At 40.7% G+C, this 19,906-nt stretch overlaps 1 protein-coding gene and 1 pseudogene across 1 annotated transcript in view; both read left to right on the top strand.

Moving 5' to 3' along the window:
• PCDH15 (protocadherin related 15) overlaps window positions 1–19,906 on the top strand; it is an 810,754-nt gene that overhangs the window by 765,402 nt on the left and 25,446 nt on the right. Inside the window, exons 34-35 of the mRNA XM_087701782.1 lie at window positions 638–856; window positions 8,822–8,932. Coding sequence (XP_087557908.1) covers window positions 638–856; window positions 8,822–8,932 — 330 coding nt within the window. The remainder of the gene's footprint in view (window positions 1–637; window positions 857–8,821; window positions 8,933–19,906) is intronic.
• On the top strand, window positions 14,517–16,423 carry LOC106537756 (protocadherin-15 pseudogene; annotated as a pseudogene).

Raw genomic sequence — 19,906 nt, 5'->3', positions numbered from 1 at the left:
GGACATTTCACTTTCTTAATTAGCATAAATGGCATTCAATACATGCAAGCATTATGTAAGAGAAGGTTTTCCTCTTTTCATTACACCTGAATTGTTCAGTTTAATCGGCATTACTTACTTGGACTCATGTAACACAGAGCCTAATTGCAACGGTACACCAGTTTAGCTCTTTTTATTGTATTCGTGGTTGCTAACCCGAACAGTTGGAGCAATTTTGCTCTGAAGCAATATAATCACATTTTCAACATCATAATTCCAATAGATTTGTTCCAGAACTATTTTATACTCTTTTGCTCTATTGTTCCTGGTTTTTAAAAATTACCCATCGTCTCCACTGAGATGATCAGCGTGCTTTTGTTATGAAGCTGTTATGTTATGAAGTCTATCATCACAGATGGTACACTGTAAACAACTCGACTGCCGTTGGTCAATTAGAATGAAAATCAGATGAAAGAAACCACAGAGAAGGCAGAGAGGGGATGAAATGTTCAAAAGGAACCACGGTGGGGAAATAAAAGCTGGAGGGGAGAGGAGAAGACTATTAATACCTTTTAATATTGATTCCACCTTTAAAAAAGGATAGAGATTAGCTTGATCTTGCTTTCTTCCCTTGCTTTTCTTCCCTTGAACACTGAAGATTTCTGGATGGCAAGCTTCTGGATATCAATAAAGAATTTCAACCATACCTTGGGCAAGGAGGACGTATTTTGGAGATACGAACACCAGATGTGGTGGCCAATGTCAAAAAGCAGGCACAAGCTGTGGGCTACACAGAAGGAGCTTTGTTGGCCCTGGCTGTCATCATCATCCTTTGCTGCATGCCTGCTATTTTAATAGTTATGGTCAGTTACAAACAGTAAGTATACAAGAGCCCTTTACTCTGGTTTGCATAGCACTTGTTACGTAGCAAAAATGGAAGTAGAAGGAGTCAACAAAAGGTACGCATTGCTGAAACCCACAAAACTTACGGTATAGAGTTGTTTTAAAAGAATGACAGTCTTCTCTGAGATGTTGGTTATCCTTGCACCGAAACACTTATGACTCTAGTATTATCACGTGAGATCTCTTACAGTCTTGAGTATAAAATTAGCAACCCTCATGAGATCTTGAGGGGTTTGATGTAATTAAAAAAAGTAATTGCCAACCCAAGTCATGTATGAGATAGAACTCTTGTTTTCAGTTGTGGCTCTTTTCAGAGAGCATCAATTATTCATATTCAATATAAACAGATCTTAATGGGGGGGAGTCTTCCCTCCATTCCTTATACAGGTTGCCTGCAGTTTTTGAAGGTAATTGGGACTGGAATTTCTGTCACTAAATGATGGGGTGCAACATCATGTGAATTTGCTGCCTAGCAGTGGCAGTTCTCAGAAGTCACAGTTGCTGTCAGCACTCCTCTATTGAATAATTAGGAAAGAAGACCACGAGACTCCATGTGTAGAAATCAAGTGTACTTTTACTAATTATAAATGATTAAAGGCATAGCGAAGCGAAGTCTGATTATTTAGGCGCGAAAGCAATTGATATATAGAATAACCCATTCCCCACCCCTTGGCATCCCAGTTACAGTCCAATCATAATTCTCCCAAGTGTCAGGTGTGAGATAACTTCGAAAGGCATCACCCTGATGGAATGTTGGTGCCGTTAGCCTTGGCGGGAAACCTCCTCCGCATGCGAAGTAAGACAGGCAGCAGAAACTCCAGATTCTTCCTCCAGCACAATCAGTATTCCCCTCCCAAATACCATGCCCCCCTCCCCATTTCAATGGCAGCCAAAGCAGCAGCAAAGCAGAGGCTGAAAGTTGCTATCATTAAGTGAGAACTTCCAACTTCCTGCCAGATTCCCTGTTGACTTTGCTTGTGGGAAGCCAGCAGGAAACATCAAAATTCATGGAACTGCAGCTAAGTGTCACGTGTCCAAATCACAATCATATAACTGCAGGGACTCTTCAATGGTGAGAACTTTGAGGTTTCCTTGTTCATCACTGTCACTGTTTGAATAGTCATGGAACAAATGGATGTTAGATGAGGACGAGGGCTCTTGGATTATTTTTGTTCAGTATGATATGCAATCATGATTGTCATTACTGAATTCACTTATTTCAATGGGTTGTGATTATTTGGTCAATTCAAGCCATATTTAAGGCAAATTTCCTTCCAGTTTCGCTTCTTCCTTATTATACCTCTTTGCATAGTTGTTCGTAAGAAGTAAAAGGAGAACAATTCCATGTGACAAGCACTGCAAAGGATTTGAAATATTTAGTTTAGTTTAGTTTTGGTTTATTTGTATGCCACCCTTCTCCAGGAGGGACTCAGGGCAGCGAATAACTCAAAGGGGAAAGGGAACATAAACAACAGTACACATAATTAAAATACACGAAAATCACACAGCCATACCAGTCGAGAGGGGAGGGGAACTCATCAACCCCAGGCCTGCCGGCACAGCCAGGTTTTGACGGCTTTCCGGAAGGCCTGGAGAGAGGTGAGGGTCCGGATCTCTGCGGGGAGTTCATTCCAAAGGGCCGGAGCTGCTACAGAGAAGGCCCTCCCCCGGGTAGTAGACAGATGGCATTGGCTGGTGGACGGAACCCGGAGGAGGCCGACCCTGTGAGATCTGACGGGTCTTTGGGAGGTAATTGGCAGCAGGCAGTCTCTCAAGTACCCAGGTCCAATACCATGAAGGGCTTTATAAGTTACAACTAACACTTTGAAGCGTATCCGGAGACCGATCGGTAGCCAGTGCAGCTCGCGGAGGATAGGTGTAACGTGGGTGTACCAAGGTGCACCCACAATCGCTCGCGCGGCTGCATTCTGGACGAGTTGAAGTCTCCGAATACTCTTCAAAGGCTGCCCCATGTAGAGCGCATTGCAGTAGAAATATGGCACTGAACCATCTCTCCACCTTACCTACCACCACAAATGGGACCAAAATCCAAGTCATTGGGTAAAGAAATCATCATATGTTCACTTCACTCAATAACCGCATTCCCAGCACTCCTGGTTCCCATTGTTAAGCTCTCTCACAGATCATTGAGTAGACAATATGCTAGATAAGAGCACAGGATGCTTCAATTAGGTGGAGGAGGCTCTGGAAGGTCTTGGGGCAGGCTAAGCACAAATGTGGGAGTGGCATGCTGTGGGCAAGTCTTGGGTACTTGAGAGACCGCCTGCTGCCAATTACCTCCCAAAGACCTATCAGATCCCACAGACTAGGCCTCCTCCGAATTCCATCCGCCGGCCAATGTCGATTGTTGACCACCCGGAGGAGGGCCTTCTCTGTGGCTACTCCGGCCCTCTGGAACGATCTCCCCATGGAGATTTGGACCCTCTCCACCCTTTAGGCTTTCCGCAAAGCTGTCAAAACCTGGCTGTTCCAACAGGCCTGGGGCTGATGAGTTCCCATCCCCACTCGAATTGTGTGGCTGTTGGCTGTTTTTAAATTCTTTCTGTATTTTGTTTTTCTGTTTTTATTGTTTTTGTCTGTATTATTCCCTTTCCCCTTCGGTTTGTTAGCCGCCCTGAGTCCCTCCGGGAATAGGGCGGCATACAAGTGTAATAAACCTCTAAACCTCTAAACCTCCTCTTTCCATTCAGGATTTGAAAATCTTTTGCTTTGATTTCTCCGGGAGGATTTTCAGCTATAGAGTAGAGAGATTTGTCTACAGCACCCCCAACTCACTCACAGTTTATGCTGATTCTCCCAGGGCCTCCTCCATCCTACTAAGCACATACCACCCTTAACATACTCCACTGTTTCTCCGCTCTGATGGGATTTCAGCAGGGAGGATTTCAGCTCCCGAGTTCTCGGCAGCACCCAACCCCAACTCGTGCTGCACTCCCAGAGCCTCCCACATTCCCAGAGACATGCTGCACTCCTTACCATACTTCATCTCTGCTCTGCTTGGATTTTGGCAGGGAGGATTTTCAGACCCTCTATGCTCCAGAGCTGAAAATTCTCTCTGCTGAAATCCAACCAGGAGGGGGAGGCAGCCCTGTAAGGTAAGGAGTTCAGGGTGACTCAACAGGATGGGAGAGGTCCTGGGTGACGTGGTGCATGAGTTTATTTGTTTATTACATATGATTTTGTGGGGGGGGGAGTATCTGTGGACAAGTCCCGGAGGACCCGGACTGTGGGGGCAAGTTGCTGACTCAATTTGCTAAAAAAAATTGTAAACCGTTTAGAGAGGGCTGAAAGCCCTATGAAGCGGCATATAAGTCTAATTAATAAATAATTAATAAATAAATAAGTCTCTCCACTCCGTGACTCACAATCCTGTTTGGTTTTCATCAGTGACCTTTTTCAGCCAGCCCTCAGAAACTAAAGGGTATCCTTTTGATGGATGGCAACAGTTTGTGATTTTTCCTGCAGGTTTCCCCATTGACTTTCTGGTGAAGCCAGCAGGGAAGTTTTCAAATGCTAATCACATGATCGCAGGGCAATTGGCAGTCAGTCATGAGTGCAAATGGATTGCCAAGTATCCAGATGGCTATCATATGACTGCGAAGAAACTGCAAGGGCTGTGACTTCAGGCACAAGTCCTAAGACCCTTTGTTCAGTTCCATTTTAATTTTCAATATTCACTGAATTAAGGATCATAAGTGAAGGACTATGTAGAGCGGGGTGTCCAACTAGCAGCCTGCAGGCCAAATGCGTCACGTGCAGGCCATGCCCAACTCAACTCCGCAAAGGGGAAAAAATGTTGCAATACATCACATGACAGCAATGTGACCCAACAAATTTGAAGCCCATGGTGTAGAGACTATTTATCTCTTATGACTGATGTTCTGATGTCACAGTAAAGATTCAGTTCCTAGCCAAGTACATCTATGTTTGGAATGTTTATTATTAACATTTGTAGGCCGCCCTTTTCCCTGAGGGGACTCAGGGCGGCTCACATAAAATCAGGAAGGGGGGAATACAAACAATGACGTAAACACATATAATAAAAGTAATAAGCAGCCGTCAGGTGGTGGTCAAACGTTAGCTGTGGATCCAGGAGGACTCCCAAGTTGCGAACCCTCTCTGAGGGGTATAAAATTTGACCCCCCAGCCTGAGTGATGGAATATTGGTCGAATCTTTGGGAGGGAAGCACAACAGCCACTCGGTCTTTTCTGGGTTGAGTACAAGCTTGTTAACCCTCATCCAGTCCATAATGGCCTCAAGGCCTCGGTTCATCACGTCTGCCGCTTCATTGAGTTGGCACGGGGCGGACAGATCTATGTGTCTATGGAACTGTTGCTTAAGAGAACATCTGTGTTAGAAAGCCTAACAATTAAGAGGCCCACTAGAACATGAAACTAGCTTTGACTTCACATAACCTACTTGCTAGCTATAGTTGCAAACTAGCATGTAATCAGTTGACCTACAGAGAACTGTTTTCATCCCATGCTGACTTTCTTATATGGGATAAAGGTTTTGACAAACCCTGTTCTGACTCAGTTCATTATATGTTATTTTTGAAGCATTGCCATTATAACTAGTAGTACTTCTGCACAATTTTTCTTTAATTCAAATAAGTAATTCATAATGACCACCTGAAGAAGAAAAAAACAACTGATGGCAGATTTTTTTTTCAAAGGAATGTCAAAACCCTGAAAATACTATTATTCTTCTACGGTCTGACTTAAATAATTTAGGAAATATCTCTATTTTTCTTTTTCTGTAGCTTTTCTTATGCCTTAATTGGCAGCCATAAATGCTAGCAAAATAACAGATGAAGTCTGCTACATAGTGGAAAAATTATACTTAAATGAACATAACCATCATTACTGATGCCCATAAAATGGAAGCATTCCCTTTGTAATAAAACATTTCGCAATACAATTTGTTTAACATTCCAATTTGTTTAACATTCAATGAATTTTTTCCAGATTATTAAAAAAAAAGAGCTTTAAAGTTAAATGAATTTTCAATTGCTTGTTTGCTTATGGGAATGAGTATTGTTGTAGCATTGTAGGAAAATAATAAAAAGAAAACATTGTTATTTCCTATGGAGCAATAATTTTTGAAGTTTCAATAGTCTACACACAAAGAAAATAATAATTATGGGCCAAAGATAAATGAATTAATAATGGGCATATTTACTATATATTTACTACTTAATGTTTTGATTTATTTGTCCAATGTTTTTATTTATTTGTCCAATGTTTTTATTTATTTGTCCACTATTTGCTAATGTCAATATTGTATTTGTCCACTACCCATAATCCCTCTAGGAGGGAAATGGATGATTTTATAATTTAATAAATGAATATTCATCATGGATATATACAAACAAAATTCAGAGATATACCATTATTCTAAAATTGTCTAAAATTGTGTGATTTAAAATCTGGATGAAAAATGCAAGTACAGGTTTGTGTATAGCTTGTGAGCGCCAAAATAGCAATAGCAATAGCAATAGCAGTAGACTTATATACCGCTTCATAGGCCTTTCAGGCCTCTCTAAGCGGTTTACAGAGAGTCAGCATATTGCCCCCAACAATCTGGGTCCTCATTTTACCCACCTCGGAAGGATGGAAGGCTGAGTCAACCCTGAGCCAGTGAGATTTGAACCGCTGACCTGCTGATCTAGCAGTAGCCTGCAGTGCTGCATTTAACCACTGCGCCACCTTGGCTCCTACATGGTAAAATGTACATGGAGATGAATGAAAAACTAATATGGCCAAACGCCAGAAACACAACGTATAACCTAAAAGAATTTAATTTAATTTAATTTAATAAGAAAAAGAATAATACAAGTAATTGTAATAGTTGATATAGAAATATGTTGTAACTGTAGGAGTCCTTCCTCTATTCGATGTTCAATTTTCACTCCTGCTGCAGAGTCTTACAAATTGGAAAGAAGCCTAAATGTATATCTAGGTGTGGACATTTTAATAAAACTATACTAGATTACAACCAAGAATATGTATTCAGGTAGATTCTGCTCATTCTGCCTCCAGGCCTTGTCCACAGACAATAACTTCCAATGCAGGATTTTCGGATAAAGAATTGAACTGAATAGCTATTATCAAACGGTAAAATACTACGCTGGCAGACAGACTTATAGAAAGAAGTGAACTACTATTCTATTTGGTCCCTGAGACCAGATTATTTGGTTTATTTATTTATTTATTAAAATTATTAAAATTTCACAAGAAATTATCATGTGGGCGACGCTGGGCCCGTTCCAATCATACCAGTTGGAACGGGATCCGGAACCCACCGCTGTTTAGGAACCACTGTTCTAGAGCGACGGGCCCTGTAGCATGCCTCTTTTGCCAGATCTGATTGGACGAGCCATGCCATGGAAAGTTTTAAAAATCAAAACCAGCACCTGGGAAGGAAAGGAAAGGAGCCCTATGGATTGTACTCTGCTTGTCGTTGTTGTCTATAGGGGGCAGTGCTCCTCCCCATTTCAAGCACCATTTGAAGATGTTTCCATGGTCATGTGGCCAGCATGATGTCACAAAGTGCCTTTTCCTCCCCACCAAAGTGGTACCTATTTATCTACTTCCATTTGCATGTTTTTGCCAGGCAGGAACTAGGCAAAGATGGGCACTTGTCCGCTTTCCAGCCAATAAGCTCCGTGTCTTTAACTGCTAAGGCATCGCACCTTCCTGGCGATAATGTTAATAGAACAAATCTGGCTTATTCCATCTTTTTCTCCAATAATGTAATATATATTTTTAGTTTACAATAACCTACCAGGTTACTCATAGATGGGTTGCTCCCAGTTTGGCCCAGTTTGGCCCACATCGAGCGGTGGCGGGAGGCTCTGGCCACCCGCCCGGACACTTCTGCACATGCGCAGAAGTGCCGCACGCATGAGCAAACTGCTAATAAAAAAATGGAAACCCACCACTGAGGTTACTCCTTTATTAAGAGTTAGCCTGTGTTAGTTTTAATCTACTAAACCTGCATAAATCCATGTTTTAATAAAATACTAGCTTTCCCATAGAAGGTATATTATTCTATGGCTCTTTCAAAGGAGGGAGGGATTTTTGTAAGATGGTAGTTTAATGGCAGTTATCACAGCATTAATTGCAACTAAATAGCTATTTTTTTATTAAAGGTCACCTAATTAAAGATATCCTATTAATTTATTAAACTATCTCTAATGGATTAGTCAAAATAATTAAGGATTGGGAATGGAGACCTAAAAATATGTACCCTATAAAGTGTTAAGAATTTTCTGAATTATTTTTCTATGTGAATCTCACTGTTTATTCTCTTATTTCTGTTTTACCATTCTGCATTACAAAACAGATTTAAAGAGTAAGTATTTTATTTTTAAACTTTATTTGCCTTGTGTATGAATATGCAAAAGTTTAGCTTTTGGGTACAATGGTTTCAAAAAGAAGGATATATATATGTATCAGTAGGACAGTAGTACAAAATGTCAAACAACCTAATAAGGTAAATCTATTAATTCAGTGGTACTTGAGATATTTATCTCCTCTATAATCCCAGCCCCTTTTCTTTTTTCAGCTTAGATTGTAAGAAAATAGGAGCTATATTTATAGTTTTAAATATCCCAGTTATTCATTTTAGAGAACTTGAGTTCATTGTTCGGCTTTTCAAGAACTTTCTAGTCAATCGTGCACAAAAACACCAGTACAATATTCCATTGTAACAGAACTGAGTCTATCTGTAGCAAGAAGCTACGATTTTATCCTGTTTGCAGTATTTTCAAATGGTTAGCATTAGCACCAATTAACAGATGAAAACCTCTAATGAATTCTCCACATGACTGTTTCTACCAGTGTGGGCTTATTAGAAGCATTCTTTGATTCCCTTCAAATCTCTTCGCTTCTTCCCCATATGATTTCACCAAAGGAGACAAGCTGAATGTGCAAAGACAGCTCGCATCCAGATGGCCTTACCAGCTGGCAAATCAGCAAGCATCCCTGCCAATAATCTCTACGAAGAACTGGGTGACAGCACCATGTAAGTTTTCAATGAAATTTAAAATGCTAATAACGCAGGGTATAATTTTGAGACTTTAGAAATTACAGTCATCATGGCTAAGCAAATTAATATATAATCTTCTAAATATCAACCACATGTTGGTGAACATCATGGGGGAATAGTGCATTTATCAAAGGAGGATAAAGAAATGGTAACTGTGTAAGCAGAAGCATGTAGGAAAAATTTGGACACGTAAGAGAATTGTGACAAGCGTTACTGTCAATTTGGTATACCAAGTGGGAGATCATCTGTGTACGTACTAAGCATATTTCAGAAACTTTTTGTAGATTTTTTTAAACATATTTTAAAGTATGCAAATTTATTTTTGATATCACAGGATTAGGTAATTTGTCAAGTCCAGCGTGTACCTTCCTGTACAAGTGAATTCTGTTTAGTGCATTGGGAAGAACTAATGAAAGCAAATGTATGCAAAATGTCAAAAGGCTGACAGAATCAATGCATTTCTACCAATTTCTACCAAAATTGAAACAGGGATAGGAGAGAAAAGTGAATAGGCTATACTGGTTTTAACATTTCTTCCTACACGCTCCAGAGGAGACTGGATTTCATCAATCTATGAAAATAGCATACAGTAGGCCTTATTAAGATTGGACTTTGAATGATGTATCTCTAGACCACAGGTGTCAAACTCGAGGCATCACATTGCCGTCACATGACATTTGATTATGGTTTTTCCTTTCACGGAGCTGGGTTGGGTGTGGCCTGTGCACCCAGCCCGCAGGCCACCAGTTTGACACCCCTGAGATTCTAGACCAAAGAGAGTTCAGTGAATAAGAAAAGGGATACAGGCAGGATGACAGCAAATTTGGGGAAAGGAAGAGGAGGATTCAAAGGATCATTGGCAAGAATGTAGTCAGAATTAAGTAAAAAAAATCCAAAGTATATAGAAAGCCAATATTCTGTATTATTGCTCTTCCCGCAAAGCTGCTTGGAATATAGCAATAGCAGTTAGACTTATATACCGCTTCATAGGGCTTTCAGCCCTCTCTAAGCGGTTTACAGAGTCAGCATATTGCCCCCAACAACAATCCGGGTCTTCATTTTACCCACCTCGGAAGTATGAAAGGCTGAGTCAACCCTGAGCCGGTGAGATTTGAACAGCCGAACTGCAGAACTAGCAGTCAGCTGAAGTAGCCTGCAGTGCTGCATTTAACCACTGCGCCACCTCGGCTCTATATAGAACCGAGTGAACCTCTAAGGGTTTAGATCAATCTAAACAAACCAATGGCTTCAGCTGACAATAGTCATAGTAAGAGTGGGGCTTGCTTCAATTTATATTGTAGTGGCTTGCCTTGTCGTTGCTGATGAGAATGGCCTTGGTTGATCTTTAGTGGGCCGTTTACTGTTTAACGTATTTGGCTAACATTCCCAAAGATGCTTTCAAAAGACAACTGGACTTCCTTGGTTTTTTTCCTTTGAAAACATTTCGTTCTCATCCAAGAAACTTCCAAGTTTAAAAAAAAAAAAGAAAGTCCAGTTGCCCTTTGAAAGCACCTTTGGGACAATCATGAGCAGAGGTGGGTTCCTACCAATTTGCACCTATTCGGTAGAACCGGTTCGTCAAATCTACCGAACCGGTTAGAAGAGGTTCCACCAGTGGACCCGGAAAGCAGGACACACCTACAGAAGAGGTTCCAACATTTTTTGAAACCCACCACTGGTCCTTGGATATGATTATTCTACACTATCATGCTCATATTTATAAAACTCGGGGCCTCTGTGAAAGGTAAGGATGACTCCTGCGTTTGTGGTGCAATCAGAACATTGCGTGTGTTGAAGTTGTTTTAACGCAAACCAAAGATGCCTTTCAAAAAACAAGTTTACATCCTATTCTTATGCATGCCAGTGCTGTGTGTGAGGTAATTTAAGGTGGTTCTGACAAGTGTCGTCGGCATCTTCATATCCGGTCACATGGGCAACAAGCCACTCCCACAAAGGAGGCCACACCCACAGAGTAGGTTCGAACAATTTTTGAAACCCACCACTGATCATGAGGATCAGGGCTGTGAAACCCACGTCATCACAGCAGAGTCATGTGACATATCGGGACTTTCTTCCCCTTCACTAAACCGGCCATGGGTGTGGCCAGCACATGATGCATCCAGCCCACGGGCCACTAGTTTAACAGCCCTGACCTAGATGATTAAGAATTCCCATAGACATTTGTTTGGCTAATCATCACCATCATATAGCCATTTGAGACTTGTCCAAAACTAGTGTTATTCAAATTCTGACAAAATGTCTTGAATGCAAAGTGTTTTTTTTTTGGGTAGTTGGAAAATTATGTCAAGATGTTCAAATGCCACATATAAATAGGAAGGAGTACGTAAAGTAAAATTCAAACTTTTGCATGTAACGTGAGCCAAAAAAAGCTGAATATTCCATGGGTGGAAACTTGAATAGTATTTTCAATATCTACAAAAACTTTATACTCAAAGCGTAGATTCAAGCTGAGCATTAATCAAGCTCTATTGGGTCAGGCTGCCTCGGGAAATGGATAGAGCTGCCTTTAGTAATTGGACTTTTTAAAAAATCCATTGAAGGGATGGATACAGAAGATATACAGAAACTCCCTTGATTAAAACATGTTTGCTTAAATGCACCATAGCAAAACAATCTTTAACAATCCCGTTGCAAAATAAGTATGTATTTCACGATGCACTTGAACTGTTTAATGCCAATACTTAATAATTCCTGAAAATTTAAGCAATAAGTACTCCAAAGACAATATCTCTTTTCTTTTACTTTTCTAATTTCTTTGGGGATCTCATTCTGTTTTCAGTTGAAATCTGTGTTGTGAATTGCACAAAGCATCTACAGATAGCATTTTGAAATTAAATTCATTTTTCATTTTCTTTTTTTTTATTTGTCTTTGGACGTGTAGGCATCAGTAAGTAAACTCTCCTAGTAGTGGCAAATATAGTAGAAAATGGAAACAATTGTGTTTTTTTAAAAAATAATAAAAAATAATAAATACAATTATTTTATTTTTCTAGTATGCAGTTCCTAGATTCTATGCACTAGTCTCCAAAGGAAGCTAGATATAAAAGATTAAAAGCAGTGTTCCAATAAATTACAGCAAATAGATTCAAGGCCCTTCAAGTTATTGGTGTTAATGACATTTCTCCGCAGTCAAAAACAAGTCACAATCCTAATACCTTTCATTTATTAGAGGTCACATTAACATTAACATCAGAATAATCTCAGTTAAACAACTGAGGTTTTGTAATTATAGCTTGATTTTGTTTCTCCTACCTGCAACTAAGCTATGCTAAACTGAGGCTGATCAGAACAAGTAGAGGAGATGGAGAAAAAAAGACAGACATGGTAGATCAATCACTGTTCCTAAAAGTATTTTCTTGGAAAACTGCTTAATGGACTAACTATGATTTCTATTTTTAAAAGGCTTTATGTCCTCACAGATGATCCAAAACTAGAAAGAACAATTAGAAAATAAGAAGATTTTTTTTTTGAAAAGGATTAGGCAGGCTTGAAGAATGGAATTAAACAAATAAAATTTACAGAGTTACAACTGGTGATAAAAAATGAAAAGTTTTGTGTATTGTGTATTAGTTGAGGGAAAGACGCAGGAGCCATGGATTCAGAGAGCAAGATGTTTATTAGAAGATGACAGCGATTCAGATTCTGTTTCAACTGACACGGTATTTATACTCTCAGGCACAAGCAACTGTCACTAACTGTCACCTTGTTATCCAATCACAGGCTGTGCTTCGTCCCAACCAATCAGGGCGCAGCACAGGCTGTTGCTGGGTAGACAATACTCCTTCCCCCCAGTTATTTCAATAAAAAGCACATGTATAGGATTGGGGACAACTAACCTGGCAGGCAGTAGCGTGACCCGACAAATGCGCACACAACAAAAGCGTGCTGACAAAACCACGCCACAAAAACCACGCCGTCATCAATGCGCCAACAACAGCGCACCGACAGAAGCACGATTTAAGTTAAGGTAAGGGTTAGGCTTAGGTTTAGGGTTAGGTTTAGAGCGCGCTTCTGTTGGCACGCTGTTGTTGGCGCGCTTCAGCGCTCATTCGTCAGCGCGGTTTAGAACTCGCGGTTTTGTCACCGCGGTTTTGTCGGGCGCCCTTTTGTCGGTGAACCGGCAGTAGTAGATTTGAAAAGGATTGGAGTATTCTAATGGATCACAAGTTGACAACATGAGTTGACAGGATGATGCAACTGCTAAAACGGCAAATGCCTGTTTAGACAATTCAGCAGTTCAGTTAGTGAGCATTCAAAGTTACAGCGGCACTGAAAAAAAGTGACTTATTAACATTTTTCACACTTATGACCATTTCAGCCTCCCCATGGTCACGTGATTAAACGTTTGGCTGCTTGGCAACTGACTCACACTTATGACGGTTGCAGTGTCCCCGGAGTCATGGGATCCCCTTTTGTGAATCTTCTGACAAGCAAAAGTCAATGGGGGAACCAGATTCACTTAACAACCGTGTTACTAATTTAAAAACTGCAGTGATTCACTTAACAAACGTGGGCAAGAAAATTCATAAACAGAGCAAACTCATTTAATAAATTTCTAACGTAACAAAATCAAAATTTGGGTTCAGTTGTAGTTCGTAAGTTGAGGCCTACCTGTATTAACAAGAACAAGGGATCCATATCATTTGGAATACTGACCGTAGTTTGGGGTAGTGCACACAGTGGTGCGATTCAGCTGGATCATTTGAACCGGTTGTTTAATTACCCGACTCCCGCTATCCAAGTGGATCCTGGGCGCTGCGCTGCAATGGAGAAATGGGCAACGGAGCGGCCAGCATGAGGGGAGGATGCTTTCTCTCTTTCTTCTCCTTGCTCCTCCTCCTTCCCTTGTGCCTGCCACTCCAGCACGAGGGAAGATGATGAGGGGACTAGAAATGAAATCATATAAGGGACAGTTAAAACAATTAGATATATTTAACCACCAGAACAGAAGCTTGAGGGGAGGTTTCCCCCCCCCCAGTCTTCACATGTCTAATAGTTGTCATATTTCCCTTCACTGGAGGTCATCAAAGAGATGGTTAGCCATCTGTCTGAAATGCTTTAGCAAATCTTAGCCGTTACCACGGGGATGGATCAGGTGACCAGAGGTCCCTTCCATCTCTATAATTCTATTAAAATCACAAGTGCAATTTGATATGACCCAAAATATGCTTTCTGTAACATTTTGTCCCTCCAGCAATATTAGCTATAAATAAATAATTAGACAGAGAAATTTGATCCTGTTTCAAATGTGGATTGCAGACTACATCCTGTAATATTTTAATTTACTTATTATACCCTTTCCCCCAGTGAAGTAGTAAATAGCTTTCTGTGATTTAGTAGATTAATTACATGTAGATTAATTATGCTAGATCTAGATTCTTAGATAACCTAGAAGAACGTGGTTCCACGACAAAACGGCGGACAACAAAATCGCGGTAGACGAAAGCGCGTATGTGACGTCATCACAGCGCGACGAAAAAGATCGAAAAATATAAAAATAAAGCGAAAACCTTACCCTAACCCCCCCAAACCTAACCCTAAACCTAACCCTTAACCTAACCCTAAACCTAACCCTAAACCTAACCCTTAACCTAACGAAAAACCTAACGCTAACCCTTAACCTAACGCTAAACGTAACGCTAACGCTCTAAACCTAACCCTAACCCTTAACCTAACCCTAACCCTAACCCTTAACCTAACGCTTACCTTTATGTGAATCGGCTTGCTGTAATTTAATTTTTATTTCAATTTTTCGATCTTTTTCGTCACGCTGTGATGACGTCACATACGCGATTTCGTCGACCGCGCTTTTGTGGAACGCGGTTTTGACGGGTCACAGAAGAACGTAGACTTTTTAATCATTTTCTGTTTCATATTCACTGCATTCATATTGTTTTTCCCATGCATGCTTTCTCATTTGTGGTTTTCTTTCCTTTCAAGTCTTTTCCTTCTCTACCGTTTTCAACAAAGCAGGAGAAAAAATGTATTATTAGAGGGAGGAGACCGTCAGAGAGTTATTAGCAGCTTCGCTTCTCGCGCAATCGAGGCCCACAAGCAGTCTAATATCAAAGGAACGTTGAAAAACAATTTCCCCAAATCTGCAAGCAATATTACATTATTATCTGACGAGACTCCCTTAACTATCCAAAACCCTCTGTACGCTGAGAGTGCATTGCATAGTTCTACTTCTGAGTTGTTACACGAAAGCCAATACGCAGTGCCCCATTTCTTTCGTTCAAAGCCAGCTTTGAAAAACGTTCTGTTGAGCGGCACTTTGAAAGACATCGAGCGTGCCTGGACTTTACCAAGCCAGCTTACCAAGAAAAATATTTTGCTCATTATGGACCCGATTCACTGGGACCAGGAGAAAAACAGAGTGAAGAAGGACAGGGTTAGGACGCACCAAAGAAGACCTAATAGAAGCAGCCTAGTCCTGAAGACCAACAATGGCACAAGGACATCGGTTAGAGAGAAAGCAAGGCAGTTTGAGCAGCAGGCTCTGCAAGAAATGCAACCAATGAAATGCCAAGAAAAGAAATGTGGGCTTTCTCTGGCAAGTGGCACCTGGGCCCAAGAGGAAGAGAGAACAGTAGAACCAACTTCTGAATGTTTTCTTCCCTCTTCAGGATCTCCTGCACTTTCTTTTTCTTCTTTCCAAGCATGTTCTGAGGGGGCTGAACTCAGAACATCAACAGCACCATCCATTGCCATCACTGATCATGACAATCCTGAACAGTTATCCCCTCTGCCAAGCCGTATGTCAACGCCTTCCCCTTTTAAGATCCAAATGTCTGAGGATGAAACACAAAGCATTCAAGACCTACCCAAACCCCCTCTGCCACTCCCACCTCCTTCTCCATCCCCTCCACTTCTGCCTCCTCCCTCATTAGCGCTCCCCTTCCCTCCCCTTCAAAGGCTTTCCTCGCCCATTCAAAGCACCCAACTTCTACATGTGACAAAATGTACCAGGTCGAGCTCCAAGCAAGCCACGGGGTCATCGCAGGCTTGTGTGTCAGAGCCTGGCGATTCTTCTCGCAAGCAACTGAAGGGGATTCTTAAAAATATCCACAACTTAGCAGACATTGAAAAATCGGTGGCCAATATGTACGGCCAGATAAATAAAAATTACATTCTGCCTCCTAAGGAGGTAGGCAAGCCAAAGCCGATAACAGATATTGAAGTTGTAGCTGAAGCCGAGGAGTGTAACCAACAGAATGGTAATTTGAACAGTTTAGTAGAAGAACATGAAAAGCAGTTCTCACCTCAGGCAATTGCACTAGGAGAGTCCTGAGTGATTTTATGCGTGATGTATGCCGAGTGTATCATCATCATCCAACCCATACATCATAGACCCAATCAGAATGTTTCTTTTTCTCCCTCCTTTCACTTCACAGTCTGCTAAATCTCTAATGCTACTGATTCTTGAGCTGATCCACGATCTCATCTTGGAATAGCAATAGCAATAGCAGTAGACTTATATACCGCTTCATAGGCCTTTCAGGCCTCTCTAAGCGGTTTACAGAGAGTCAGCATATTGCCCCCAACAATCTGGGTCCTCATTTTACCCACCTCGGAAGGATGGAAGGCTGAGTCAACCCTGAGCCGGTGAGATTTGAACCGCTGACCTGCTGATCTAGCAGTAGCCTGCAGTGCTGCATTTAACCACTGCGCCACCTTGGCTCTTAAAATGTGGTTAATTGTTCATTCCTTAAGTTTGCCGGGTCCATGTCAAAGGGGGGAAACGAGACATTACAATTCTAAGAGCCGTGAGTGCATTTTAGCACATTTAGGATAGCTAGATAGCAAAGGGGTATTTTATTTGGTTGAAATAGATTGTCTCCCGAGACCAACTATCATGAATAAAGGAGAATATTTGTAGCTCGGGGTTGAAATGTGGGGTCCTAGTTGCTCTCTGAGCCTGGTTGTTTTCTTGCAGAGCCAAGGTGGCGCAGTGGTTAAATGCAGCACTGCAGGCTACTGCTAGATCAGCAGTTCAGCGGTTCAAATCTCACCGGCTCAGGGTTGACTCAGCCTTCCATCCTTCCGAGGTGGGTAAAATGAGGACCCGGATTGTTGGGGGCAATATGCTGACTCTCTGTAAACCGCTTAGAGAGGCCTGAAAGGCCTATGAAGCGGTATATAAGTCTACTGCTATTGCTATATTGCTATTGCTATTCATTACGCAAACGAAGTAACATCATCAATGCTACTTGCACTGATGATGTTACCTAGTTTGAGTAATGAAATGTCTGCAAGAAAACAGCCAAGTTTGGAGATCAACTGTTATGGTCTGTAGGAAGGGAATATAAGGGTTAAGTTCTCTGGTTAACCTTAACTTTTCACTGAAAAGCATGGTTTGATGTCATTGGAAAACAAATGATAACCACAACAAACAGATTTGGCGAAAAGAAAAAAATATGCAATTATTGCAATAATATAATCATCTTTTTCTGTAAACTGGAGTGCTTTGTGCCATGGCAACAGGTTTCTAGCTTTGATGATTTTTCTATTTATAATTCTCCCTGTTCTCCCTTCTGTTATCCCAGCATGCCTTTTATTACCTCTTTATATACTGACACTGCATATTCTAAGTCTTAACTTTTGTAATATATTTTCTGCAAAAATCGTTTTTGCTTTTTTAAAAAAACAACCTATTAAAAATACTTTTCTCTCTACTGCATGCTACCTGGCTAAGCATATTTCTTTTATCGTTTTTTTTTCAGCTTGTCAAAACTAATAAATGATCTGAATAATTACTACGAAAAAAGAGGAAATTATAAGCGCATGAATTTCCCAAAAGCCCACACTTTGCAAGATTGTGGCTTTTAAGCCCTCTAAACAAAAACTACTTGCAGGATTAACATTCTATTTTTATTAAATTAACTGCTGGTTCTAGTGGAAGTAGATTTGTTCACAGTAGAAGTGGGTTAAAGAGGGGGGAAAGATTATTTGAAGCCAAGGGCCAAGCAAAATTAATATATATATATATATATATATATATAGGTAATCCTAAACTTACAACCACAACTGAGTCCAAAATTTTTGTTACTAAGAGAAACGTTAAATGAGTTTTGCCCATTTTTATTACCTTTCTTGTCACAATTGTTAAGTGGATCGTTGTAGTTGTTAAGTTAATAACACAATTGCTAAGTGAATCTGGATTTCCCTTTGATTTTGCTTGTCAGAAGGTTGCAAAAGGTGATTACATGACCTGGGACATAGCAATGGTTATATATATTCCCTCCAATTCTTAATATAGAAACATCCTAGGTCTATTTCAGAAATATGTATAATTAATGTTTGCAAACCCAGGCATTTGAGGTAGACATTAAAAGCTTAAAATCAGTTTTCTCGACTAACATTATCCATCACCAACAGGTAAGAAATCATAAACATCCTGTAGTTAAAGGTCTCAAAATAGATGGTTTTCCTTTGCCCGTTGACTTTTTCATTAGTGACACAAGAATGAAAAACTTGCTAAAAAAATTAGTCCTCCAAAAGCCACGTTCTGTGAACTTCACCACCTGAGTTCTCCTGTTACACTAGAAATCGTATGTGCCTGAGAAAATTCATCTTCATTCCTATATAGTTTTGCCTGTTCCACATACAACCACTGCATGTTGTTTGGCTTTCTTTTGTAAAGATACATATGTACATATTCATTCATTCATTCATTCATTCATTCATTCATTCATTCACTCATTCATTCATTCAACATACCAATTTATATGGCTGCCATCATAAGTAACTCTTTTTTGGGGGGGTGGACTAGCAATTATAAAAAGAGAAATCTTTTTTTAAAAAAATTAAAAACAACAAAAGATGCCTAATTAAAAATAAAATCTGCCATCAGCACAAGGATAACATTTAAACATTTAGATCGTATTAAATTGGGTCTTTTGAAAAGGCCAATAGGGTTGAAGGCCATCCAATCTCCAGGAGATAGGCTATTCCACCTGGCAGGTGCTGTGACAAATATAGTAGGTCTCCCAGATCCCATAAGGTGTTTCACAGACAGGACCTGGAACATGCTTACCCTTAGAGACTGGTGGACAGGCAGGAGTACAGGTGAATGCTTTGAGTATTCTAACCCTGGGCAACGTAAGGTTTTATAGGTGATCATCAGCAGCCTGTATTGTACCTGGAAACCTACTGAAACCTCCTATATGCAATTCACAATGCATACTTTTTATATGGATATATCATGGTAAAACACAGTGTGCCAATTAGAAGTAATATATGAGTGATAATAAGCAGAGTATCCCATTCTAGGGGCTTTTTAGTTCAGTTCAGTTCAGTTTATTAAATTTCTATGCCGCCCTTTTCCCCCCGAAGGGGACTCAGGGCGGCTCACAACTCGAACCGGGGAAGGGGGGATACAGACAAAAGATTTAAAAACAACAACATAACAATATATAATTTAAAACTCACAACAGTCATACCATTCGAGACGGGGGCAACAGCTCTTTAGCCCCAGGCCTGTCGGAACAACCAGGTTTTGAGGGCTTTGCGGAAGGCCTGGAGGGTGGTGAGGGTTCGAATCTCCACGGGGAGTTCGTTCCAGAGGGTCGGAGCAGCCACAGAGAAGGCTCTCCTCCGGGTAGTCGCCAGTCGACACTGGCCGGCGGATGGGATTTGGAGGAGGCCTAATCTGTGGGATCTAATCGGTCTAGTGGAGGTAATTGGTAATTTCTTTTCAACAGTGGCACTTATTCTGACTGTGTTTGTTTGTTTGTTTGTTTGTTTGTTTAGTATTTTTATATGGCTGCCCAATTCACACTTGGTTGATGGTGAACTCCTGGGCATTAGGTGAATTCTGGATTTGCAAGTCCCAGAGAATTGATTAAGCATAATCTTGCTAATTTATTTGGGGAGAGCTGGAGTCTGCTAATCCTGAGGAAGTGGACTAGGTTATTTAGGCAGTAGTGA

This window comes from Thamnophis sirtalis, unplaced genomic scaffold (genome assembly GCF_051295495.1).
Source record: "Thamnophis sirtalis isolate CommonGarterSnake01/CBP01778 unplaced genomic scaffold, rThaSir2_p1.2 scaffold_15, whole genome shotgun sequence".
NCBI classification, from domain to species: Eukaryota; Metazoa; Chordata; class Lepidosauria; order Squamata; family Natricidae; genus Thamnophis; species Thamnophis sirtalis.
This window is presented reverse-complemented; position numbering and strand designations above follow the sequence as displayed.